General features: G+C 54.8%; 1 protein-coding gene and 1 pseudogene across 2 annotated transcripts; both read left to right on the plus strand.

Annotated features, from left to right (window-relative positions):
- The first annotated feature begins 230 nt into the window (after positions 1 to 230).
- CHMP7 (charged multivesicular body protein 7) lies at positions 231 to 10,384 on the plus strand. The gene is made up of 10 exons (XM_082298396.1): positions 231 to 576; positions 1,508 to 1,682; positions 2,955 to 3,140; positions 3,796 to 3,929; positions 4,299 to 4,347; positions 5,301 to 5,420; positions 5,930 to 6,028; positions 7,135 to 7,195; positions 7,732 to 7,893; positions 8,652 to 10,384. Exons 1-10 carry the CDS (start codon positions 287 to 289, stop codon positions 8,714 to 8,716), a joined length of 1,341 nt encoding a protein of 446 aa, XP_082154522.1. The 5' UTR covers positions 231 to 286; the 3' UTR covers positions 8,717 to 10,384.
- A 4,786-nt stretch (positions 10,385 to 15,170) lies between these two features.
- Positions 15,171 to 16,472, plus strand: LOC309582876 (D(1) dopamine receptor-like; annotated as a pseudogene). The gene has a single exon. The product of its transcript is annotated as a D(1) dopamine receptor-like (transcript).
- Positions 16,473 to 19,392: the final 2,920 nt, after the last annotated feature.

Here is a 19,392-nt window from a genome sequence, read left to right on the forward strand (position 1 = left end):
ATAGACCCAGATAGTCCCAAACTCCGCCCCACCACCCCGATGACATCACCAATGACGTCACTAATGACGTCACCAGGCGGGATCCCGGCGGGGTTTAGGGGCGGAGCCCTTGAGCCCCTTCGGGCCGTACCACCGCGGGGGCTGAGGGGGGGGACGGCGCGGCCCACTCCAAGTGAGGCGGGGGGGGCGCGGGGGTGGCACCGCGCATGCGCCGTGCGCGTCTCCCCTGAGGCGGGCGGGCGGCCGGGCCGGGCGGAGGCCGCGGCCGAGCCGGGGGCTCGCGTAGATGTGCAGCCCGGGGGCGGCCCCCCCTGGGCCGGCCCCGGCCGGGGACCTGCCCCCGGAGTGGGAGACAGATGACGAGCGCATGGCCTTCCTGTTCTCGGCCTTCAAGCAGAGCCGCGAGGTGAACAGCACCGAGTGGGACAGCAAGATGGCCTTCTGGGTCGGGCTGGTGCTGGCCCGCGGCCGGCAGAGGGGCGCGGTGAGGACGTGCCTGAGGGAGCTGCAGAACGGCTTCGAGCGGCGAGGCAGCGTCCCCTTGGGGCTGGGCACCGTCCTTAGGGAGCTGCTCAGGTAAAGGAGCTCGGGGCCGGCCTTGGGGAGGGTGTGGGGGGTGTCAGGGGGATGCGGCTGGCGATGGATCCGTGCTGTGCGAGCCTGGAGGGTGAATTCTGCACTGTGAGGCTCTGGCACAGGTTTCCCAGAGCAGCTGTGGCTGCCCCATTCCTGGTAGTGCCCAAGGCCGGGTTGGACGGGGCTCGGAGCAGCCTGGGACAGTGGGAGGTGTCCCTGCCCACGGCAGGGGTGGCACTGGAGGGGATTTAAGGTCCCTACAGCCCAAACCCATTCCAGGATTCTGTGAATTGCGGTTTGTGTTGTGTGTGGAATTTGGGAGGCCTGTGGGAGGTAAAGCTGGACAGGGAATCAGAGCTCACCCAGGGGCTCGCAGGAGGTTGTGCAGGGGATCCCGCAGGAATGTTGGTGTTGAGCGGGGTGGTGTTCCCTGGAATGCTGAGGTGCCGCAGCTGCCGGGGCACGGGGGATGTGTTGAGCTGCTGTTTGCAACCAGAGGTTTTGTGCTGTGGAACTGGAGCCTGGGTACCTCGAAGAGGCTCAAAACAGCAGGAGCTCTGTCGATGACCTGAAAATCAAAACCTGAGATCTGAGAAGCTGTTGTTGCAATTTAATATAGAAACAGAACTATCCAGAAATAGCTGATTACCCTAAAACTGACCCTCCCTGTTCATTTCCTCATTTGATGCCTCATCAGTTTCGAGTCAGAGAACTGGGAGAAACTTGCAGAAGGGGAGAAAGAGTAAACAAAAGGCACTTGGGATCCAGAGGAAGGTGAGGAGGAGTGGAAACCTCTGTGTGCTTCCAGCAATAAGATCTCAAGTTTGAGCTGGATCTGGTGATAGAAAATGCCACTGGAATTGAGGATGTGGAGGATTTCCACGGTTCAGACTGACTGTGTTCAGTTCCACGTGAATTATCTTTTCCCTAGACGTGGGAAGCTCCAGAGGGAGTCAGACTTCATGGCCAGTGTAGACAGCAGCTGGATCTCGTGGGGTGTGGGAGTTTTCATCCTGAAGCCCCTCAAGTGGACCCTCTCCAGCGTGCTGGGGGACAGCAAAATTCCCGAGGAAGAGGAGGTTCTGATTTACGTGGAGCTGCTTCAGGTGAGTGTTGTGGAGAGCTTTCCCGAGATTGTGCACCTGCAGGAAAACCAGGAGCCGCTCCGTGTGCTGGGGAGGAAGGGTCAGGGTTGAGCAGATCTTCACTGGTGCTCCTGAGGTGTTCCAAGTCTGGAGAGAGATGGATGGAGGACCTTGGGGGTGAGAAGTGAGTTGGATCTACTGATGTTCCTTGAAATGAAGGGAGATGCTCCAAGGGCTGGAGCCGGGCTGGGAGAGCTGGAGGTGCTCACCTGGAGAAGGAAAAGCTCCAGGGAGAACTCAGAGCTCCTTCCAGGGCCTGGAGGGGCTCCAGGAGAGCTGCAGAGGGACTGGGGACAAGGGATGGAGGGACAGGACACAGGGAATGGCTTCCCAGTGCCAGAGTGAACGGATGGATGGGATATTGAGAAGGAATTCCTGTCTGGGAGGGTGGGGAGGAGCTGGGATGGAATTCCCAGAGGAGCTGTGGCTGCCCCTGGATCCCTGGCAGTGCCCAAGGCCAGGCTGGAGCAGCCTGGGACAGTGGGAGGTGTCCCTGGGCATGGCAGGGGTGGCACTGGATGGGCTTTAAGGTCCTTCCATCCCAAACCACTCCGTGGTTCTGACAATGACCTTTCACTGTCTCCAAGAGAAAGGAGGGACGGGATTCCTTGCTTGGCTAGGAAGGCAAGAACTGTGCTGGGAGCTTGCTGTGAATCCCAGGCTGGAGCTGAGGACATGAGGAGCTCTCAGCCTGAGCTCCATCTGTTCCAGGAAGGAACAGGGGATGGAGCCTGGTAATCCAATGTCCCACCAGCTTCCCTGGGCATTATCCAAGCTGCTTTCACTGGGAGCGTGTGCATTCCCATGGGATTGGATCTGCCCTGGGATCCTGTCCCAGCCCCTTTTCCCTCTCTGTTCCTCTGTGACTGGAGAAGCAGCCCCAAGCCTTGCTGTGGTGTCTGGGTTACTGTGTGCAGCAGAAAAGCAGGAAATCTTTAAAGGCAGGAATTTTTATTTGGTTCAAACCTGGGGAGGGATTTCCAGGAAGTGCAGGGGAAGCCAATTGATTGCCTTTGTGGTTCCTGTGCTGTTCCACAACGTTTCAGGGAATGTCAAGAGCGGAGCCTTGGTTTTCATGGACAGCTGTTCTGAGAGTTCCCTACAGCTCATTCTGAAAGTCCCTCTGGAATAAAATAGGAAGTGTCCAAGTTTGGGAGGAAGGAGGTGTGGGAGGGTTTGGGAAGAGCAGGAATGCTGTGTGGGATGCTGACAGCATCCCTGGATCCCTTGCAGGAGAAGGCAGAGGAAGTTTATCGCCTCTACCAGAACTCTGCCCTCTCTTCCCACCCCGTGGTCGCCCTCTCCGAGCTCCGTTCCCTCTGTGCCGGGCTCTGCCCGGATGAAAGGACCTTCTACTTGTTGCTGCTGCAGCTGCAGAAGGAGAAGAGGGTCACCATCCTGGAACAGAACGGAGAGAAGGTACAGGGTCAAGGTGACTGCTTTTGGGTGGTATCATCCCTGTCTTGCATTCCATCTGCCTGGAGAGAAAACTTTGGTGGCTAAAATGGCTGCTCTCTGTCTGGAAAGGTAAATTCCACGTGCTCCAGCGTTGTTACCTGGTTGGGGGTGACATGAAATCCTCATTTTTTGCATGGCAGGTTCTTCAAACATTTGTAATAGTTGCTATTTAATTTAAGAGTTCAAAGCTTGGCAGATCCTGCAGGCTGACTACTCCAAACTACACAAACAACGTTCCACACCTCTGGAATCAGCATGGAATTCCACGTTGTGTGGAAGCTTTTTCTGTCTGCCAGTACCTACAGCTCTGAGATTCCACTTCCCCTGCAGTGTTCTGAAGTCCTTGGAAGTGTGACATTCCCATTTATCCACTTCCAGGGCCCTGGGACAGCTTTAAATCTCCCAGGTGTTCTGTTAAGGCTTTCCATCTCCACTGCTCATCCCTGATCCTGCCTAGTTTCATATTAAGCGCTGTGGTAACTGGGGCATCCTCATGACTCCAAGGCCTAAACGGGGAGTGCAAAAACTCCTTTTCCTTCCTTCCAAGTGAAAGTATTCCTGGTGCAAGGCTCAGATTTTTGGGAAGTGACTCCAGCCTGTGCCCATCTAATTTTAGATAGTGAAGTTTGCCCGAGGCCTCCACGCCAAGGTGTCCCCGATGAACGACGTGGACATCGGAGTTTATCAGCTGATGCAGAGTGAGCAGCTGCTGTCACAGAAGGTGGAGTCCCTTTCCCAGGAAGCAGAGAAGTAATTTGGGGAAGGGTGGTGGGAACATCTGTGGGGTGTAGAACGTTGGGCCACAATTAGAAGCTGCGTTGTCGTGTTATTCTTCCCTGTTCATAAACAAAATGGTCCCAGCCGTGTGCTGGGACAGCTTTTCCAGCTTGTGTTCCCTCTGTCCCCACAAAAACAAGGTGCAGGGAATGGCTGTGAGGAATGTTTGCAAGGATTTGGAATGCATTCAAGGATTTCTGGGAAGCAACAGCGGTTTGAGGGTGGTTACATCCAAAATGCTCCCTTGTGGTCCCCTCAGAGCGAGGCACAGGGTGGTTGTGGTGTGTAAAATAACCACTGCTGGCCAAGGAATAAATTTCCCACTCTTTTTCCATCTTCCAGGTGTAAAGAGGATGCCAGGAGTGCTTGTAGAGCTGGGAAGAAGCAGCTGGTAAGTGGAACTGCCAGGGAAATGTCCTGGATCATGCCCAGGGTTAAACGTGGGGGCTTCAACCCAGGGGTGCTCAGGTGGGGCCAAAGCTCTCCTTAAGGTGAAGATCAGGATTTATTTTATTTCTATGAAGGCAAGTGGAAATAAACTCTTAAACCCACTTGTTCTGTGTGTGCCTCAGGGATTCCTGTTTGTTTTTATGACACTGCCAATCCCAGAATATCCTGAGCTGGAAGGGACCCACTGGGAATCAACAAAATCCAACTCCTGGCCCTTTTTTTGAAGTATTTTTTAAATTTGTCAGTTTAATTTTTTTTCTTGACACGGTCATTTTTGGACAAATTTTGCACAAAAATGTTCCCAAGCTGGAAGGGACCCACTGGGAATCATCAAAATCCAACTCCTGCCCCTTTTTTTTTTTTAATATATTTTTTTAATCTGTCAGTTAAATATTTTTTCTCAACGTGGTCATTTCTGACCAAGTTTTGCACAAACACAAACACCCATTTCACAACCTTTCTCTGCTTTTTCCTCCTTTCTGTAGGATGCAGCAGGCTACAAATACCTGCTTTTAATAGCACGAAATTCCACAATGATTCCTTTTTTTTCCTGAAGGAAACTTCAGCAACCAGGAATGTGAATCGTTGCAGATGCCAACTGGAATATTTTAGATGCCCTCACCTTTCCAAAGTAGGCATCCAGGATTTTTCTGCTGGATACCAACCTGGTGATCCAGGAATACCTGGATGAACCCCCTGAGTTCAGCTGCAGCCTGGAGGACTCCTGGCTGTTCCCCCTTTTTAGAGCTTCATCCCAGTTTTCCCACGGTGCCACTGGGAATTCTTGGACTCAGCAAAGTGGGACCAATCCCAGGGAAAGGGAGACAATGCCAGATGTGTGTGCAAGGCTGAGCTGAGGCTCTGTGTGTGTTTTGTGTTTGTGTCCCCGCTCAGGCCCTGAGGTGCCTCAAGTCGAAGCGGAGGACGGAGCGGCGCATCGAGGAGCTGCATTCCAAGCTGGATGCAGTGCAGGGAATCCTGGATCGCATCTACGCCTCCCAGACTGACCAGATGGTACCGTGGGCTCCTCCCTCGTGCTCCTCCTTCAGCCCCTCCCTTCCCACCCATTCCCTCGCCTGTGCCTGAGGGGTGGGACTTTACCCCTGGAATATCCCTCTGGATAAAGCTGCCTCCGGGTCCTGGTGTTTCTCCAAGGATCCTGCTTGGGAAGCAGCTCTGGAGAGGAGCTCCTGCTGTTCTTCTCCAGCATCGTGCATCTTTCAGTCTTTAGTTTTTATTTCAAGACCTTTAATGCCTGCCAGGCTGGAGTTCATGAACATTGTGCATCTTTCAGTCTTTAGTTTTTATTTCAAGACCTTTAATGCCTGCCAGGCTGGAGTTCATGAACATTGTGCATCTTTCTGTCTTTAGTTTTTATTTCAAGACTTTCAATGCCTACCAGGCTGGAGTTCCTGAACATTGTGCATCTTTCAGTCTTTCAGTTTTTGTTTCAAGACCTTCAATGCCTGCCAGGCTCATGCAGCACTGAGCATTTTTTCTCTTTTTTCTATTTTTATTTCCAGGTGTTTAATGCCTACCAGGCTGGAGTGGGAGCTCTGAAGCTGTCCATGAAGGATGTGACTGTGGAAAGGGCAGAGAACCTGGTGGATCAGATCCAAGAGGTACTGGAATAGGCAGTGGGGTGTGGATATTCCCAAGAAACCTGCCCAGATATTAATGAATTCTGAATTCTTTAGTTTCTTTTAATTATTTCGTTTCTTTCCTTTATGGCACCAAAGCAAACTGACTTAATTTTGAGCTAAAACATCAGCAAGAAAAAGATTTCTGTGTCTTGTGTTTTTGCTTTTATGCATTTTAATTTACTTTAAATTTGTGCATTTCAGGGGTTTTTTTTGATCAGCAATATTGGGCAAGCACCCAGCTTTCCTAGAAAGTCTTGAGGTGTATTAAAACTACAAATCAAATCTTTGGAAGCTGGAATGCAACTGTGTGCAAAAAACAGCCTGACATTTAATTTAATTTAATTTAATTTTATATTCTATTTCATGTTATTTTGTGTTATTCTTTTGTTTCATTTTATTTTATAGTCTATTGGATGTTATTTTGTATTTTATATTCTATTTGATGTTATTTGGGTTTTTTTTTTTTATATTTAATTTCATTTCATTTTTGGTTTTTTTTTTTCCATAGGTTGGACTTGATGATCTCAAAGGTCTTTCCCAACCTATTTAATTCTGTAATTCTGTAATCTCCTGCATTTCAGTGAGGGAAAGGAGTTAATTCTGCAGGAACTGAAGTGGAGAGAGCAGTCTGGCTGCATAAGCTGGTGTGAAAAACAGCCAAGGATTAATTTTTTAACACCATCAGCTCCAACTGTGACTTCAGCTCACGAGCTGAGGGGCTGCAAAACGTCGTAGCTGAGACGTGTTGGTCTTTGGCTTCCTGATTCTGTAGCCAAAGCTGCAATATCAACTCAATATTTATGTGAAAAAACTCAAAATCAGAGGGATATTTTTAATTCCACTGTGAAATTCTGGTTCAGGTTCGATCCTCAAATGTGCCACGCTTGCTCTTGTTATTTATTATTATTAAATAATCTTCATGTTCTTTGTGAAAACCGTGGTGGAAATGTCTTCTGAACTAATTGCTGCTGCCTTTAGGTCAGCTTTGGAGTTGTTTGTTGATATTTCTGCTTTTGATAAAGCAGCTGCTGTAAGACATCAGATCAATTTCTGGTCTCTATCTAATTGTGTTTCTTTTCCCTCAGCTTTGTGATACTCAAGATGAAGTAGCCCAGACTCTGGCTGGAGTGGGGATCAATGGTCTGGGTATGTCCTGGGGTTTTTATCCTCTGCTCCCTCCCCACATTTAGCAGCTTCCTGGGGGAATAAACTCTTCCTGAAATCCCAAAGTTGGTGCCTTGAAGGGAATGAGGAGCAGGGAGTTCTCCCCTCTGACAGTTGTGTTTATTCATCTCCAAATCCTCGTGGTCCCCATTTGGGGCTGGGTTTCAGTTCAAAGCTGTGGAATGCTGATTGAAATCTATTTTTAGGGTGGCTGCTGCTTTGTTTTCTTGAAGTGATGAGCTTTTTCCTCCGGCCTGGGTGCTGCTGCAGCTTTTTGCCTCTGCTGAAAGGTGCCAGAGCTTCTTGGCCTCAGCAGCAAAATTTTTCTACGAGGAAAAAAAATTCTCCTCGCTGAGATCAGCATTGAGTTTTCAGTCCTTTTAAAGAAGTGCAGGAAATTCCTTATGAGTGACAATGGATGGGAGGAAGAACAGCTCAGTTCCACTTGGATCTCAGTCTGGGCTGTGAGGATGCCACTGGATCCTCCTTGGAACTGAAATGTTTTCTTTCATCTGCAGAGATGGACACGGAGGAGCTGGAGAAGGAGCTGGACAGTCTCCTGCAGGACTCGAGTAAGGATTCCGTGGATCTGCCTCCCGCTCCCCAGAAGGTGCTGAGTCCCCCCATCTCTGATGCCGAGCTGGAAGCTGAACTGGAGAAGCTCTCTCTGTCTGCTGGAGGTGGGAATGGCAGCGGGGCCGGGGAGGGAACTGCTCTGGGAGCTGGGACAGCCCTGAGCAGCCAAGGGGGTCAGCAGAGCTCAACCCCAGGCCTGAGAGAGCTGGGAATTCTGCCTGGATCCTTTGCCTGGGGGTGGAGGGAAAACTGAAGGCTCTGGGAGGGAGCCCTGCCTGGATTAATTGCTTTTTAAAATTTAACGAGGTTGTACGAAGCCAGGCAGTGTTGGAAGGGATAAAACAGGATTTGTCCAGCACTCAGCATCTTCCTGGCCTGGAATGCTGACTCTGTGTTAAGTGGGACAGGCCTGCTTAAACTGGTCCTTATTTACTGATAAGTAAATAAATAATAAGAATGATAAATAAATCCTATTTCATGATTTATTAATGATCTTTTTGGGTCCCTTCCAACTCAGGATATCCTATGATTTAGCAGCAGTGAATGACCAGAGTTTATGGGCTTGAACTGAGCTTTCCCTACACCTGTCTTGGACAGCTTCAGCTTTCCTTTTGGGAATCTGCTCGTGAGCAGTTCCACAGCACTGGCCATGGAGTTTTCCTCCTGTTTGGGCAGCTGATAACCTCAATTTCTAGAGAATTCCCCATCAAACATGAGCCACGTGCTTCCAAGGGGATGGAACGTGTGATTCCGAGGGATGGAGCTGAGCAGGGAAGCACCGAGGCACTCTGGAATTTCATTATTTAGTTGTGGATGTGTTTGATAAGTTCTGATCTCTTCTCTGTTGCAATTCTCTTCACAGATTTGGCACAAAATACTCCCTCTGCTGCTTCTGAACCCAAAACAGCTCTGGGACTGAATCTCTGAAGAGCCAACAGAATCCTGCTGCTGCAGTTTGGGGAAGTTGTCTTAATGTTCCTTAACTCATGACCAGAACTTGAGAGGAGAGGGGTGACACCGCCGTGTCCATCTGGATCTCTCTTTGCTCAGCAGCAGGATCTCCTGCCGTGACAATCCACTCTGGACCTGGCCCCAGCTGGTGTTTGTCATCTCTGTGCCAACATCTGCACTGGTCTCAGTCTGACTCGTGGCCCCAAGTCATTGCCACATCCAGTCTTCCCTCCTGGGAGTGCAATTCCAGTGGAGATAAACTCTTCTGTGTCCATAACAGTGCTCAGTTTTGGGTTTGGTTTTCATTTCTCTTCCTTTGCTGTGGCTGATGTTGAGAATCTGAGTTGCAGCAGCGTTGCAGTGGCTCAACATTTGGCTGTTCGTGTGGTTGTTTAGAACACTTGGCACTTCGGTTCTGCCCTTGCCATTCCTGCAGCCAGCTTCAACACCCCGTGGTCGTCGTGTCCCTCCCTGTCTGCATCCTGCCCTCACAGCCAGGCACTGCAGCTGGGCAGCTTTGGGAGATTTTGGTGCTGCTCGGAGAGGGCAGCAGTGGCAAGCACAAGACAAAAGAATCCCTCTCTCTGCAGTGACGTTAAGGCCTTAAAAGGGAGACCTGCAAAAGATTCCCCTGGAGGAGCTTCAGGCTCTTGTGGCGCTGCCATCCAGCTTTTTTCTGCTGCCTCTTGAAATTGGAGCTCTTGGCTATTTTTGTGTCCTCCCTGTAAGCAAAACTTCTCGGGAGCTGCAGGGCACCAGCTCTGAGCTGCTGAGGAGGGATTTGGGGTGGGAAGAGAAGGGATCCCTTGTTTTCCCTTCAGGAGAGCTCAGCCCCACGGAGCAGCCTTGGCTTTGCCTTCAGCCTCGGCGCTGCAATCCCTCAGGGCTGCGTGCTCCCAGAAAGCCCCAAACGCAGCCCCTGGGTGTGTTTGTCATGCACAAACCCCTGAGCACCACACCTGCAGCTGCTCCAGGGCTGTCCCTCCCCACACGAGCCCATCCCTCATCTTTTGCAGGTCACTCTTTATCCCTCGCGTGCGCACGGAAGCGCGGGAAGCGCGATCCCCGCAAAGCCGAGCTGTCAGGAGGGGGATGTGCCCTTCCCTGGGCTCCCTGAGCGTGGCAGGGCAGTGCCTGGCTGCCTGGGGATGGATTAGCAGCCCTCTGCCCCTCTCCCTGACTCGGAATGTATCCCAGCACCACTGGGAATGTATTCCCAACACCACACAGAATGCATCCCAACACCACACAGAATGTATTCCATTCACTGGGAATGTATTCCCAACACTACACGAAATGTATCCCAGCACCACTGGGAATGTATTCCCAACACCACACGGAATGCATCCCAGCACCACTTCCAGGCTGCCTCTCCAAGCTCCAGCGCTCATTGGCAGCTTGGGGCAATGGGAACGAGGCCTGGAATTCTCCTCCTGGGAATGATTTCCCACCCAGCTCCACCGCAGGGCCGGCCGTGGGGGTGTCCCCGGGGGCTGTGTCCCCTGTGTCGCCGCTGGCCACCGCGGGCTCCTGCTGGCCCGGGGGGTGGCTGCAGCTCTCCGGTGCCCAGGCTGTCCGTGGAATGCTGTACAATGGCTCGAAGCTCTGTGTTCCTTTCCTTTGGAAGTAAACGGGAGAAAAACCTCGCTGTTTCCAGCCTGTGTGTGACCAAGGGGAGGGGAGGAACCCGCGGGGCTCTGGGGCCTCCTGTGCTTTTTCCCTGTTCCAGCCGTGCTGGAATCCAGGGATAATCCTGGGCTGCTTTATCCAAACCCAAATTGAGCAACTGCTCCACCAGGCTTTAATCTGGGTTTAGAAAAGCCCAGTATTAGACATGACTGCTTTAAATCATTTGGTTCTTTCCTGAGCAGCCTCTGCTGCTTTTTGGGTGGCACAGCCTTCATTCCTGGTGTCGTTTTGGACACACCACCTGCTTTTCCTTATCTTCCCACTTCTTTTCTATCACTCTGCATCTCAGACCTGCACTTCCAAGGTTCACAGAGTCACAGCCCTGTGCCTAAACCACCTTGCTCTGCCCATGGAGAAAAGGAAATCTGATTCTCCCACTGAATTCCTTGGCTTTGTACCCGACAATTCCCAAAGCTGATTTTTTGGGACAGATTTCACCTGGCTTCTTGTTCCAGTTGTAATTCAGCAGCACAGACTGGGAGCCTGGTACTGGTGTTCCCTCTGCCTGAAGAAAATCAATGTAAATTGAATAACCTGGTGTATAAAAAATCCAATTATTCCTCCCTCCCTCTAAAACCACGATGCCTAAACTTGGAATTCCCAGCCTGTTGATGCTGTTTCCTCTGGCTGAGGTTTGATCCGATGCCTGGAGAGCTCCCATGGATTTTTCACAGGGCTCAGGTCTCACCTACAACCCGGAGCTCTGTTTTTAAAGCCTGACTCTCCCTCCTTTCTGCCCTGCTCTCAGAACTCGTCCCTTCCCTGGAAATCCGGAGAGATTCCTGCAGGAACGAGCGCTCCCCTGTAATCCTGGGATGCATCAGCCGTGCTGGGAGCGACATTTAGGAGTTAAACCCGAGCAGCTGCTGCTTTATTTGGAGTGGCTGGTAATTTTCTGCCTTGGGTGCGGAGTGGGGGATGCAATCAGGGTGCCTGAATGGAGAATTTTCAGGATATTTTGGTGAGACAGCAGGGAAAGAAAATCAAGGGCAGCCTCTTGCTGGGCGAGGAAATTAAATATAAAAACCCCGAGCTGAATTGCCACCAGAGCGGGATCTTTTCATGCTGGAGAGCTGTTTAAAATAGGGCTTCACTTGAGCCTGGAAAAAATAACTGCTGAAGTGTTGATGATAAAATGAAGCAGCTTCCTCAGGGGAGGAGATTGGATCTCTCCCACAGGAGGAGCTGCTCTGGGCGCACTCGGAGCTGCTGGGTTTGCTTTGCCTGCGGCAGCAGAGCCCTCAGGGAGGTTTTTCTGCATCGGGTGTGTTCCAAAACGCACGGAAATCGGACAAATGGGATCCCATTGCAGCTTCCCACACCAAGGCAGCCCGAAAAGGCTGCTCTGGTTTAAGGGGAGATCCTTTCCTGCAGCCTCAGGTTGTACCAGAGGAGGTTTGGGTCGGATATTGGCACCAAATCCTTCATGGAAAAAGCGAGGCACTGGGAGGGGCTGCCCGGGGGTGGAATCACCACCCTGGAGGGGTTCAAAATGTGGGGATGTGGCACTTGGGGACACGGGTTGGGGGTGGCCTTGGCAGAGCTGAGGCCGCACTTGGTCCTGGTGCTCTCCAAGGCCTTTGCCAACCTTAACAATTCCAGGATTCTGTAGCTTGGAGCCCTAAGGAGGAGGAGGAGCTGCCCTGTGTCCTGAGGGAGGATTTCCTGGGAGCCTCCTGCCTTGGCATGGGCCACCAGGAGCTGCCAGTGCCAGCCCTGCTGCGATTTACTGAGGGGACCGATCAGTGCCAGCCCTGTCCTGTGTGACAGATCAGTGCCACCGCTGTGTGTGACGAATCAGTGCCACTCCTGAGTGTGACAGATCAGTGCCAGCCCTGCCCTGCTGTGTGTGACAGATCAGTGCCACCAATGCCCTGTGTGTGACAGATCAGTGCCACCGCTGTGATGAATCAGTGCCACTCCTGTGTGTGACAGATCAGTGCCAGCCCTGTCCTGTGTGCCAGATCAGTGCCACCAATGCCCTGCTGTGTGTGACAGATCAGTGCCAGCCCTGTCCTGTGTGACAGATCAGTGCCACCGCTGTGTGTGACAAATCAGTGCCACTCCTGCCCTGTGTGTGGCAGATCAGTGCCAGCCCTGCCCTGTGTGTGGCAGATCAGTGCCAGCCCTGCCCTGTGGGTGACAGATCGGTGCCACCAATGCCCTGTGGGTGACAGATCGGTGCCACAGCAGTGGCAGCATCCCGGTGTTTGTTTCTGCCCCCCGAGATCCTGAAGTTCTCTGTGCCCAGAGCGGGGATTGGGAGGAAAATGCCCCGTGGGGCACAGCGGGCAGAGCATCCCTGGGGATGAGGGCTCTGCCAGGGCCCTGGGATATCCTGAGTGGCAAGGGACCTGCCGGGATCATCGATCCAGCCCCTGGCCCTGCCCAGAAACACCAAAATCCCACCCTGGGCATCGCTGGCAGCGCTGCCCAGGCGCTCCTGGAGCTCTGGCAGCCTCGGGCCGTGCCCGTTCCCTGCGGAGCTGTCCCAGCGCTTATTCCGCCCTCTGCGGCAGAGCCTTTCCTGCTCTCCAGCCGGAGCCCGCCCTGCTCCAGCTCCTCCGCGCTTCCCCTCCGCGGGAATCCCGAATTCCCGAGGGAATGGCTGCTCCATGCGCCGGCCGCTGGTGCCACCTGCCGGCGCTCCCTGGAACAGCCCCGGCAGCAGCGCTAATGAGGCTTAATTAACAAACCTCGGGGCGAGCGCCGTGATACGGGGAGGGCGAGCGCCCGCACAGCCCGGCGAGCCCGGGCTGTGCTCGCAGGGAATATCGCATCCCTTGGGAAGGGCTCGGGGCAGCTCCTGCTCTCCCCGGGCTCGGCAGAGCTGCCTCGGGGAGCTTTGGTGGCTCTTTCCCCCTGAGCTGACGGGGAAGGGCAGAGTCAGGGATGCCCCAGGGCCACGCTCCGGGATCAGGGCTGAACCAACTTGTTTTGTGCCCAGGATTCGCGAAGCTCGTCCTGCTTTTCCCCACCTCGCTTTTCCAGGGAGGCTTTTCTCCTCAAGAGAGCAGCGGTGGCACCGAACTGTCCCACACAGGACGGGGTGGCACTGATCTGTCACACACAGGGCATTGGTGGCACTGATCTGTCACACACAGGAGTGGCACTGATTCGTCACACACAGCGGTGGCACTGATCTGGCACACAGGACGGGGTGGCACTGATCTGTCCCCTCAGTAAATCGCAGCAGGGCTGGCACTGGCAGCTCCTGGTGGCCCATGCCAAGGCAGGAGGCTCCCAGGAAATCCTCCCTCAGGACACAGGGCAGCTCCTCCTCCTCCTTAGGGCTCCAAGCTACAGAATCCTGGAATTGTTAAGGTTGGCAAAGGCCTTGGAGAGCACCAGGACCAAGTGCGGCCTCAGCTCTGCCAAGGCCACCCCCAACCCGTGTCCCCAAGTGCCACATCCCCACCTGCCTGGAAAAGCATCTTGACTTTCTGGATGATGTTTCCAGTTATCCCTGAGGTGAAAGCTGATGCGGATTGAGCTGGGAATTCAGGAATCAACCTGAAAGAGAAGCGACTTTACGCCACTTCAGTGAAAGTAAAATCCGTTTATCAAGGATTTGAAGCCGTGTCCGGGTGATGTTCAACCTCCTCCCTGGTTCTGCGCTGAAAGAAGATCTGAGGCCGCTTTGTGTGGGACTTTCAGAAACAAAAAACTTCTGGGTTTCTACAGGACTTTTTAGATGTGGTTTTTTCCTTTTTTTTGTTTCCTGGAGAAGGAATTTCGCACTGGAGCAGTAAATGCCAGCTTTGCACCAGTGCAGGGCACGGAGGAGTGGCTGCTGTGGGGCCATCTCTGAGCTGTGGGCAGTGTGGGGCCATCTCTGAACATGTGGGGCCATCTCTGATAGCCGTGGGGCCATCTCTGAGCTGTGGGCAGTGTGGGGCCATCTCTGAACACGTGGGGCCATCTCTGATGGTGTGGGGCCATCTCTGAGCCGTGGCCAGTATGGGGCCATCTCTGATGGTGTGGGGCCATCTCTGATGGTGTGGGGCCATCTCTGAGCCGTGGCCAGTGTGGGGCCATCTCTGATGGTGTGGGGCCATCTCTGGGCCGTGGCTGCTGTGGGGCCGTCTCTGAGCTGTGACGCAGCGCCCGGGCAATGAAATCAGAGACCACAATAAATTCCTGGGCTCATTTGCATTGAGGACCCTCAAATCCGACTGGATTTTTGTTATTTCCCCCTTCACCCCTCTCACCGAATTCCCACTGACTCACCCTGCGGGTTCCCGCGCTCTCCCAGCTCCGAGGGGCAGAGTCAGATCCCACCCGAGTGGAATCCGGAGGAATTGGCTCCGGAGGGAAGAGCAGCGGGGTTTGTGAGCAGGGAGGGGCTGCAGGAGCAGAGGGAGCTCAGATTCCCTTTACTCCCGGCAGCAAATCCCGGCCCGGCCACGGAAAGGATCTGGGAATTCTGCAGGAGGCACAGGATCACCGGCAGGTGAGGAGGAGAGAGGAGAGGGAGGAAGATTCGCAGCGGAGCCTTCGCAGCCCCCGGAGGTGAGTGCCGGCTCCCGGGAGCAGCCGAGGAAGGGAAGCGGGTGGGGGGCAGGAGGGAGAATCCAAACGCTGTCAGCAGAGACCTGGAACGGAGTGAGAGCTTCCAGCACTTTTCCCCTGGCGGGATTGCAGCTGGGGCTCCGGAGACGCCGTGGCAGCGGAGAAAACGGGCTTTGGATGCTGCCGGAGACTCGAGCAGCTGAGAAACCTCGGCGGGACCGGATCAGCCATGGATGGGTTTTACCCCTCGGCAGGAGGAGCTGGGCACGACGTGCCCAATGCCACCAGCTGGGCAGAGCAGAGCCACTCCTCGGTGTCCCTGCGTGTGGTGACAGCTGCCTGCCTGTCCCTGCTCATCCTCTCCACGCTGCTGGGGAACGCCCTGGTGTGCGTGGCCGTGCTCAGGTTCCGACACCTGCGCTCCAAGGTCACCAACCTCTTCGTGGTCTCCTTGGCCGTGTCCGACCTGCTGGTGGCCGTGCTGGTGATGCCCTGGAGAGCTGCCACCGACGTGCTGGGCTTCTGGCCCTTCGGGGCCTTCTGTGACATTTGGGTGGCTTTTGACATCACGTGCTGCACGGCCTCCATCCTCCACCTGTGCCTCATCAGCCTGGAGCGCTGCTGGGCCATCGCCAGCCCCTGCCGCTACCAGAGCACGGTGACGCAGCGCGTGGCCTTCGTCGCCATCGGGGTGGCTTGGCTGCTGTCCCTCCTCATCTCCTTCATCCCCGTGCAGCTGCGGTGGCACAAGGACCGGGAGCTGCCCAGCCGAGCGCAGCCGGGATTGAACGGCTCCGCGGAGGAGGGGAGCTGCGATTCCAGCCTCAGCAGGACCTACGCCATCTCCTCGTCCCTCATCAGCTTCTACATCCCCGTCGCCGTCATGCTGGGCACCTACGGCCGCCTCTTCCGCATCACCCGGCGCCAGCTGCGCAGGATCTGCTCCCTGGAGAGGGCGGCCGGACACGGCCGGAGCTGCCCGGGCAGCCCTCGGGAAACCTCCCTGAGGAACTCCCTCAAAAAGGAGACCAAGGTGCTGCAGACCCTCTCCATCATCGTGGGCGTCTTCGTGTGCTGCTGGCTGCCCTTCTTTGTGCTCAACTGCCTGGTGCCCTTCTGCGATGCCGAGCTCCGGGGCCGGGGAGCGCTGCCGTGCGTCAGCGGGACGGTGCTCAGCGCCTTCACCTGGCTGGGCTGGGCCAACTCCGCCCTCAATCCCATCATCTACGCCTTCAACGCGGAATTCCGCAGGGCTTTTGCCTCCCTGCTGGGCTGGGGCAGTGCCGTGGAGACGGTGACCTTCAGCAACTAGCTGGTGTCCTTCCACCCCGACAGCACTGACCGCGGCGCTGAGGAGATCCTCGGCCACCCGCAGCTGCTGCCCCACGCTGTGCTGCAGGTGGAGAACCACGAGGTGTCCTTGGACAGGGCATCTCCGGGCTCCTCTCCCCCTCACAAGAGCATTCCCGAGTGTGGAACCCCGATCCCGCTGGGGAGGAATCCCCCGCTGGCCAGCAGCGCCTTCCACTGAATCCAGGGTGGGAAAGGGGGGTGGGAATGTCCCCAGCAGAGAGGGAAGCTGGGACACTGCCGGCACTGCCGGTTCTCTGGGGAGCTGAGGATGCTGTGGGTGTTCCACTCTGGTTGCATTGCCAGCTGTGGAACAGCCACGGAGGTTTTCCAGGGGTCTCCTCTGGTTTTCCAGGTGTCTCCAGCCATGTTTTTGTGACTGGATTTTGGCCCCAGCCCAGGAGGGCAGCAGGGATTTGTGTTGCTGCTTTCTCCGGTTCACCCATGGAAAAAAAAACCCAACACTTTCTGCAAGAGATGGAAATGGAAGGGCTGGAATTCACTTTCCTGGTGACTCCAGCGGAGAAAGCAAAGCTGGTGTGGTCTCCTGAGCCTCTCTGTGGTCGGGAAATGAAAACCCAGCTGTGCCTGTGGGGAGAGCGGCGGCTTTGGCCACTGCCTGTGACCTGTGGCCACCGGGCTGGGGCTGCTGGATGAGCAGTGGTCAAATCCAGCTGGTCACTGGCCTGGGGCTGCTGGATGAGCAGTGGTCAAATCCAACTGGTCACTGGCCTGGGGCTGCTGGATGAGCACTGACCAAATCCAGCTGGTCACTGGCCTGGGGCTGCTGGATGGGCAGTGGCCAAATCCAGCTGGTCACTGGCCTGGGGCTGCTGGATGAGCAGTGGCCAAATCCTGCTGGTCACTGGCCTGGGGCTGCTGGATGGGCAGTGGCCAAATCCTGCTGGTCACTGGCCTGGGACTGCTGGATGAGCACCGACCAAATCCAGCTGGTCACTGGCCTGGGGCTGCTGGATGAGCAGTGGCCAAATCCAGCTGGTCACTGGCCTGGGGCTGCTGAGTGGGCACTGGCCAAATCCAGCTGGTCAGTGGCCTGGGACTGCTGGGTGGGCACTGGCCAAATCCAGCTGCCCACTGGGTGCCAGCTGCTGCTGGCAGAGCTGGCCAGAGCTGCCTGGAGCTCGGTGGACGATGCTGAGCGGCGCCTCCGGCCACGGAAAAGCAGCGGGATGAGCGGGAAGGAGGCGATGGATTTGCCAGGGCGACTCTCCCGGGCTCGCCTCCGGCTGTCCGCACCCTCAGGAACTCGCCCTGCAGGTCCGGCCGGGCCGCGCCGCCTCCCGCGGGGCCCCGGGGCTCTGCTCGGGAGCTGCTGTGTCTGGAGCGGGCTGCAGGAAGGATTTGGCAGCTGGAAATCTGCTCTGGCCCCGGGGCAGGAGCCTCGGAGCGTCCCTGAGCTGGGATTGCCCGGCTGGGGGTGGTCCTGGCGGGGACCACAGCTGGGTTTGATCCCTAAAATCCAGGGTTTTGGACGCTTGGAACCTTTGGGAATGAGCGTGTCCGAGCCCTTCAGAGGGAACAGCAGAAAATCAACAACATTTTCTTGATTTCTGCACCTCCACCACCGCTTCCATCCCTCAGATCCTCCCGTTCCGAGGCCGTTCCCTCTCCTTTCACTTTTTTCTCCCCTAATTCCCTTCCTGCTTCATTTCATTCCGGATCCTTCCGCTCTGCCTCCGGAGCTGCCTCATTTCTCATTTCAAATCACGAAGCCTCTTGAGAAGCTCCCCGTGCTCCCAATCAACCTCTGGAATGTTCTGTCTGATCAGAGGGGTCAGGAGCGGCTCCCGGCGCTCCGTTCCAGCCGTGACGGTGGCTTTGGGGAGGATCAGGTTTTGATCCCCGCCTGATTAAGCCCGGCTCATCCCCGCCGGGAATCCCAGACGCCCTCAGCTCCCCGGCACGGCAGGAAAGCGTCTCCCCCTCCCCGGCAAACGGCAACAAAGGGAGAAATCAGCCAGCGCTAATTACAGAGCGCCGCTAATTATCAAACAGAGCCCAGGACAGCGGGATCAGCCTGGGAGGGGAGCGGGGAACTTCGGGATTTTTCTAGGGAAGCACTGACAGCACCCAACACCATCCACGACATCTCCCCGTGCGACAGCGAGGAGGATTTTGGGCCAATCCAAAACAACCTTGGGGTTTTTCAGCCTGATTTAGAGAAGGAATTGTTGGTCTGAGATGGGGACGATCATCTGGAACCCCTCAAACGACTGATTTTAATCCGAACGCCGCTGTAATATTTATAATTAATATTTTATAATTAATATTTATAATTAATAGTTATAATTAATATTTATAAATCAGGGTGTTGTGTGGTACTTGGGACTCCTGGCTTGGCGGCAGGAGGGAATTGGAGTGCCCAGCTTTTCCCAAAACTCTTTTGGAAGAGTTTCCTGAGGCTCGTGGCAAAGGTCGGGGGCTGAATCCAGGGTTGTTTGTAAAGGGATCGGAGGACAACGAACAGCTCGGTGTCTGTGACGAGCTGCAGGGTGAACCTGCAGAGGAAAGACAACGAAGAGGCTCCAGTGACCCTTTTTTTGTGCCCAATTATTACCTGTGTTTAATTACTCTGCATTTCCTGCAGCAGCTGTGACCCGGGGCTTGGCAGCTCCCCGGGCCTGGCAGCAGAGGGACGAGGTGGTGGCAGAGCCAAGCCCAAACCTGCCAGGCTCTGGAACAAATCCCTGCGTGTTACAGACATTCCTGCGGGCAGACTGGGAAACAGGAACAGCTCCAAACTGGTGTGACTGGGGCTGGCTTGGGCACAGACGTCCCTTGTTTACCTGGCTGCAGAATGCGGCGCTTTCCCCCCTTTTTTCCTGCACAGGTTTCCTCTGTAATTCCACCGGGAAGCATCTTCCTCATCTTCTTCCTCCTCCTCCTCCTCCTCCCGTCCCAAATTACACACTCAGGTGAGTGAAATTATTCCTACCTGGGGCTGATCCCGGAGCAGGGATTGAGTCAGGATTTGTGCCTGATCCTGCCCTCTAATCCCAAAAAAACCCTCCAGGTCACTTCCAGGAGCTCTGGATTTTCCATGGGTGACCTGGGGACAGGTTCTGGGGTTTTGGGTGGGG

Source organism: Coloeus monedula, assembly GCF_965178545.1.
Source record: "Coloeus monedula genome assembly, chromosome: 28".
Classification (NCBI taxonomy): domain Eukaryota; kingdom Metazoa; phylum Chordata; class Aves; order Passeriformes; family Corvidae; genus Coloeus; species Coloeus monedula.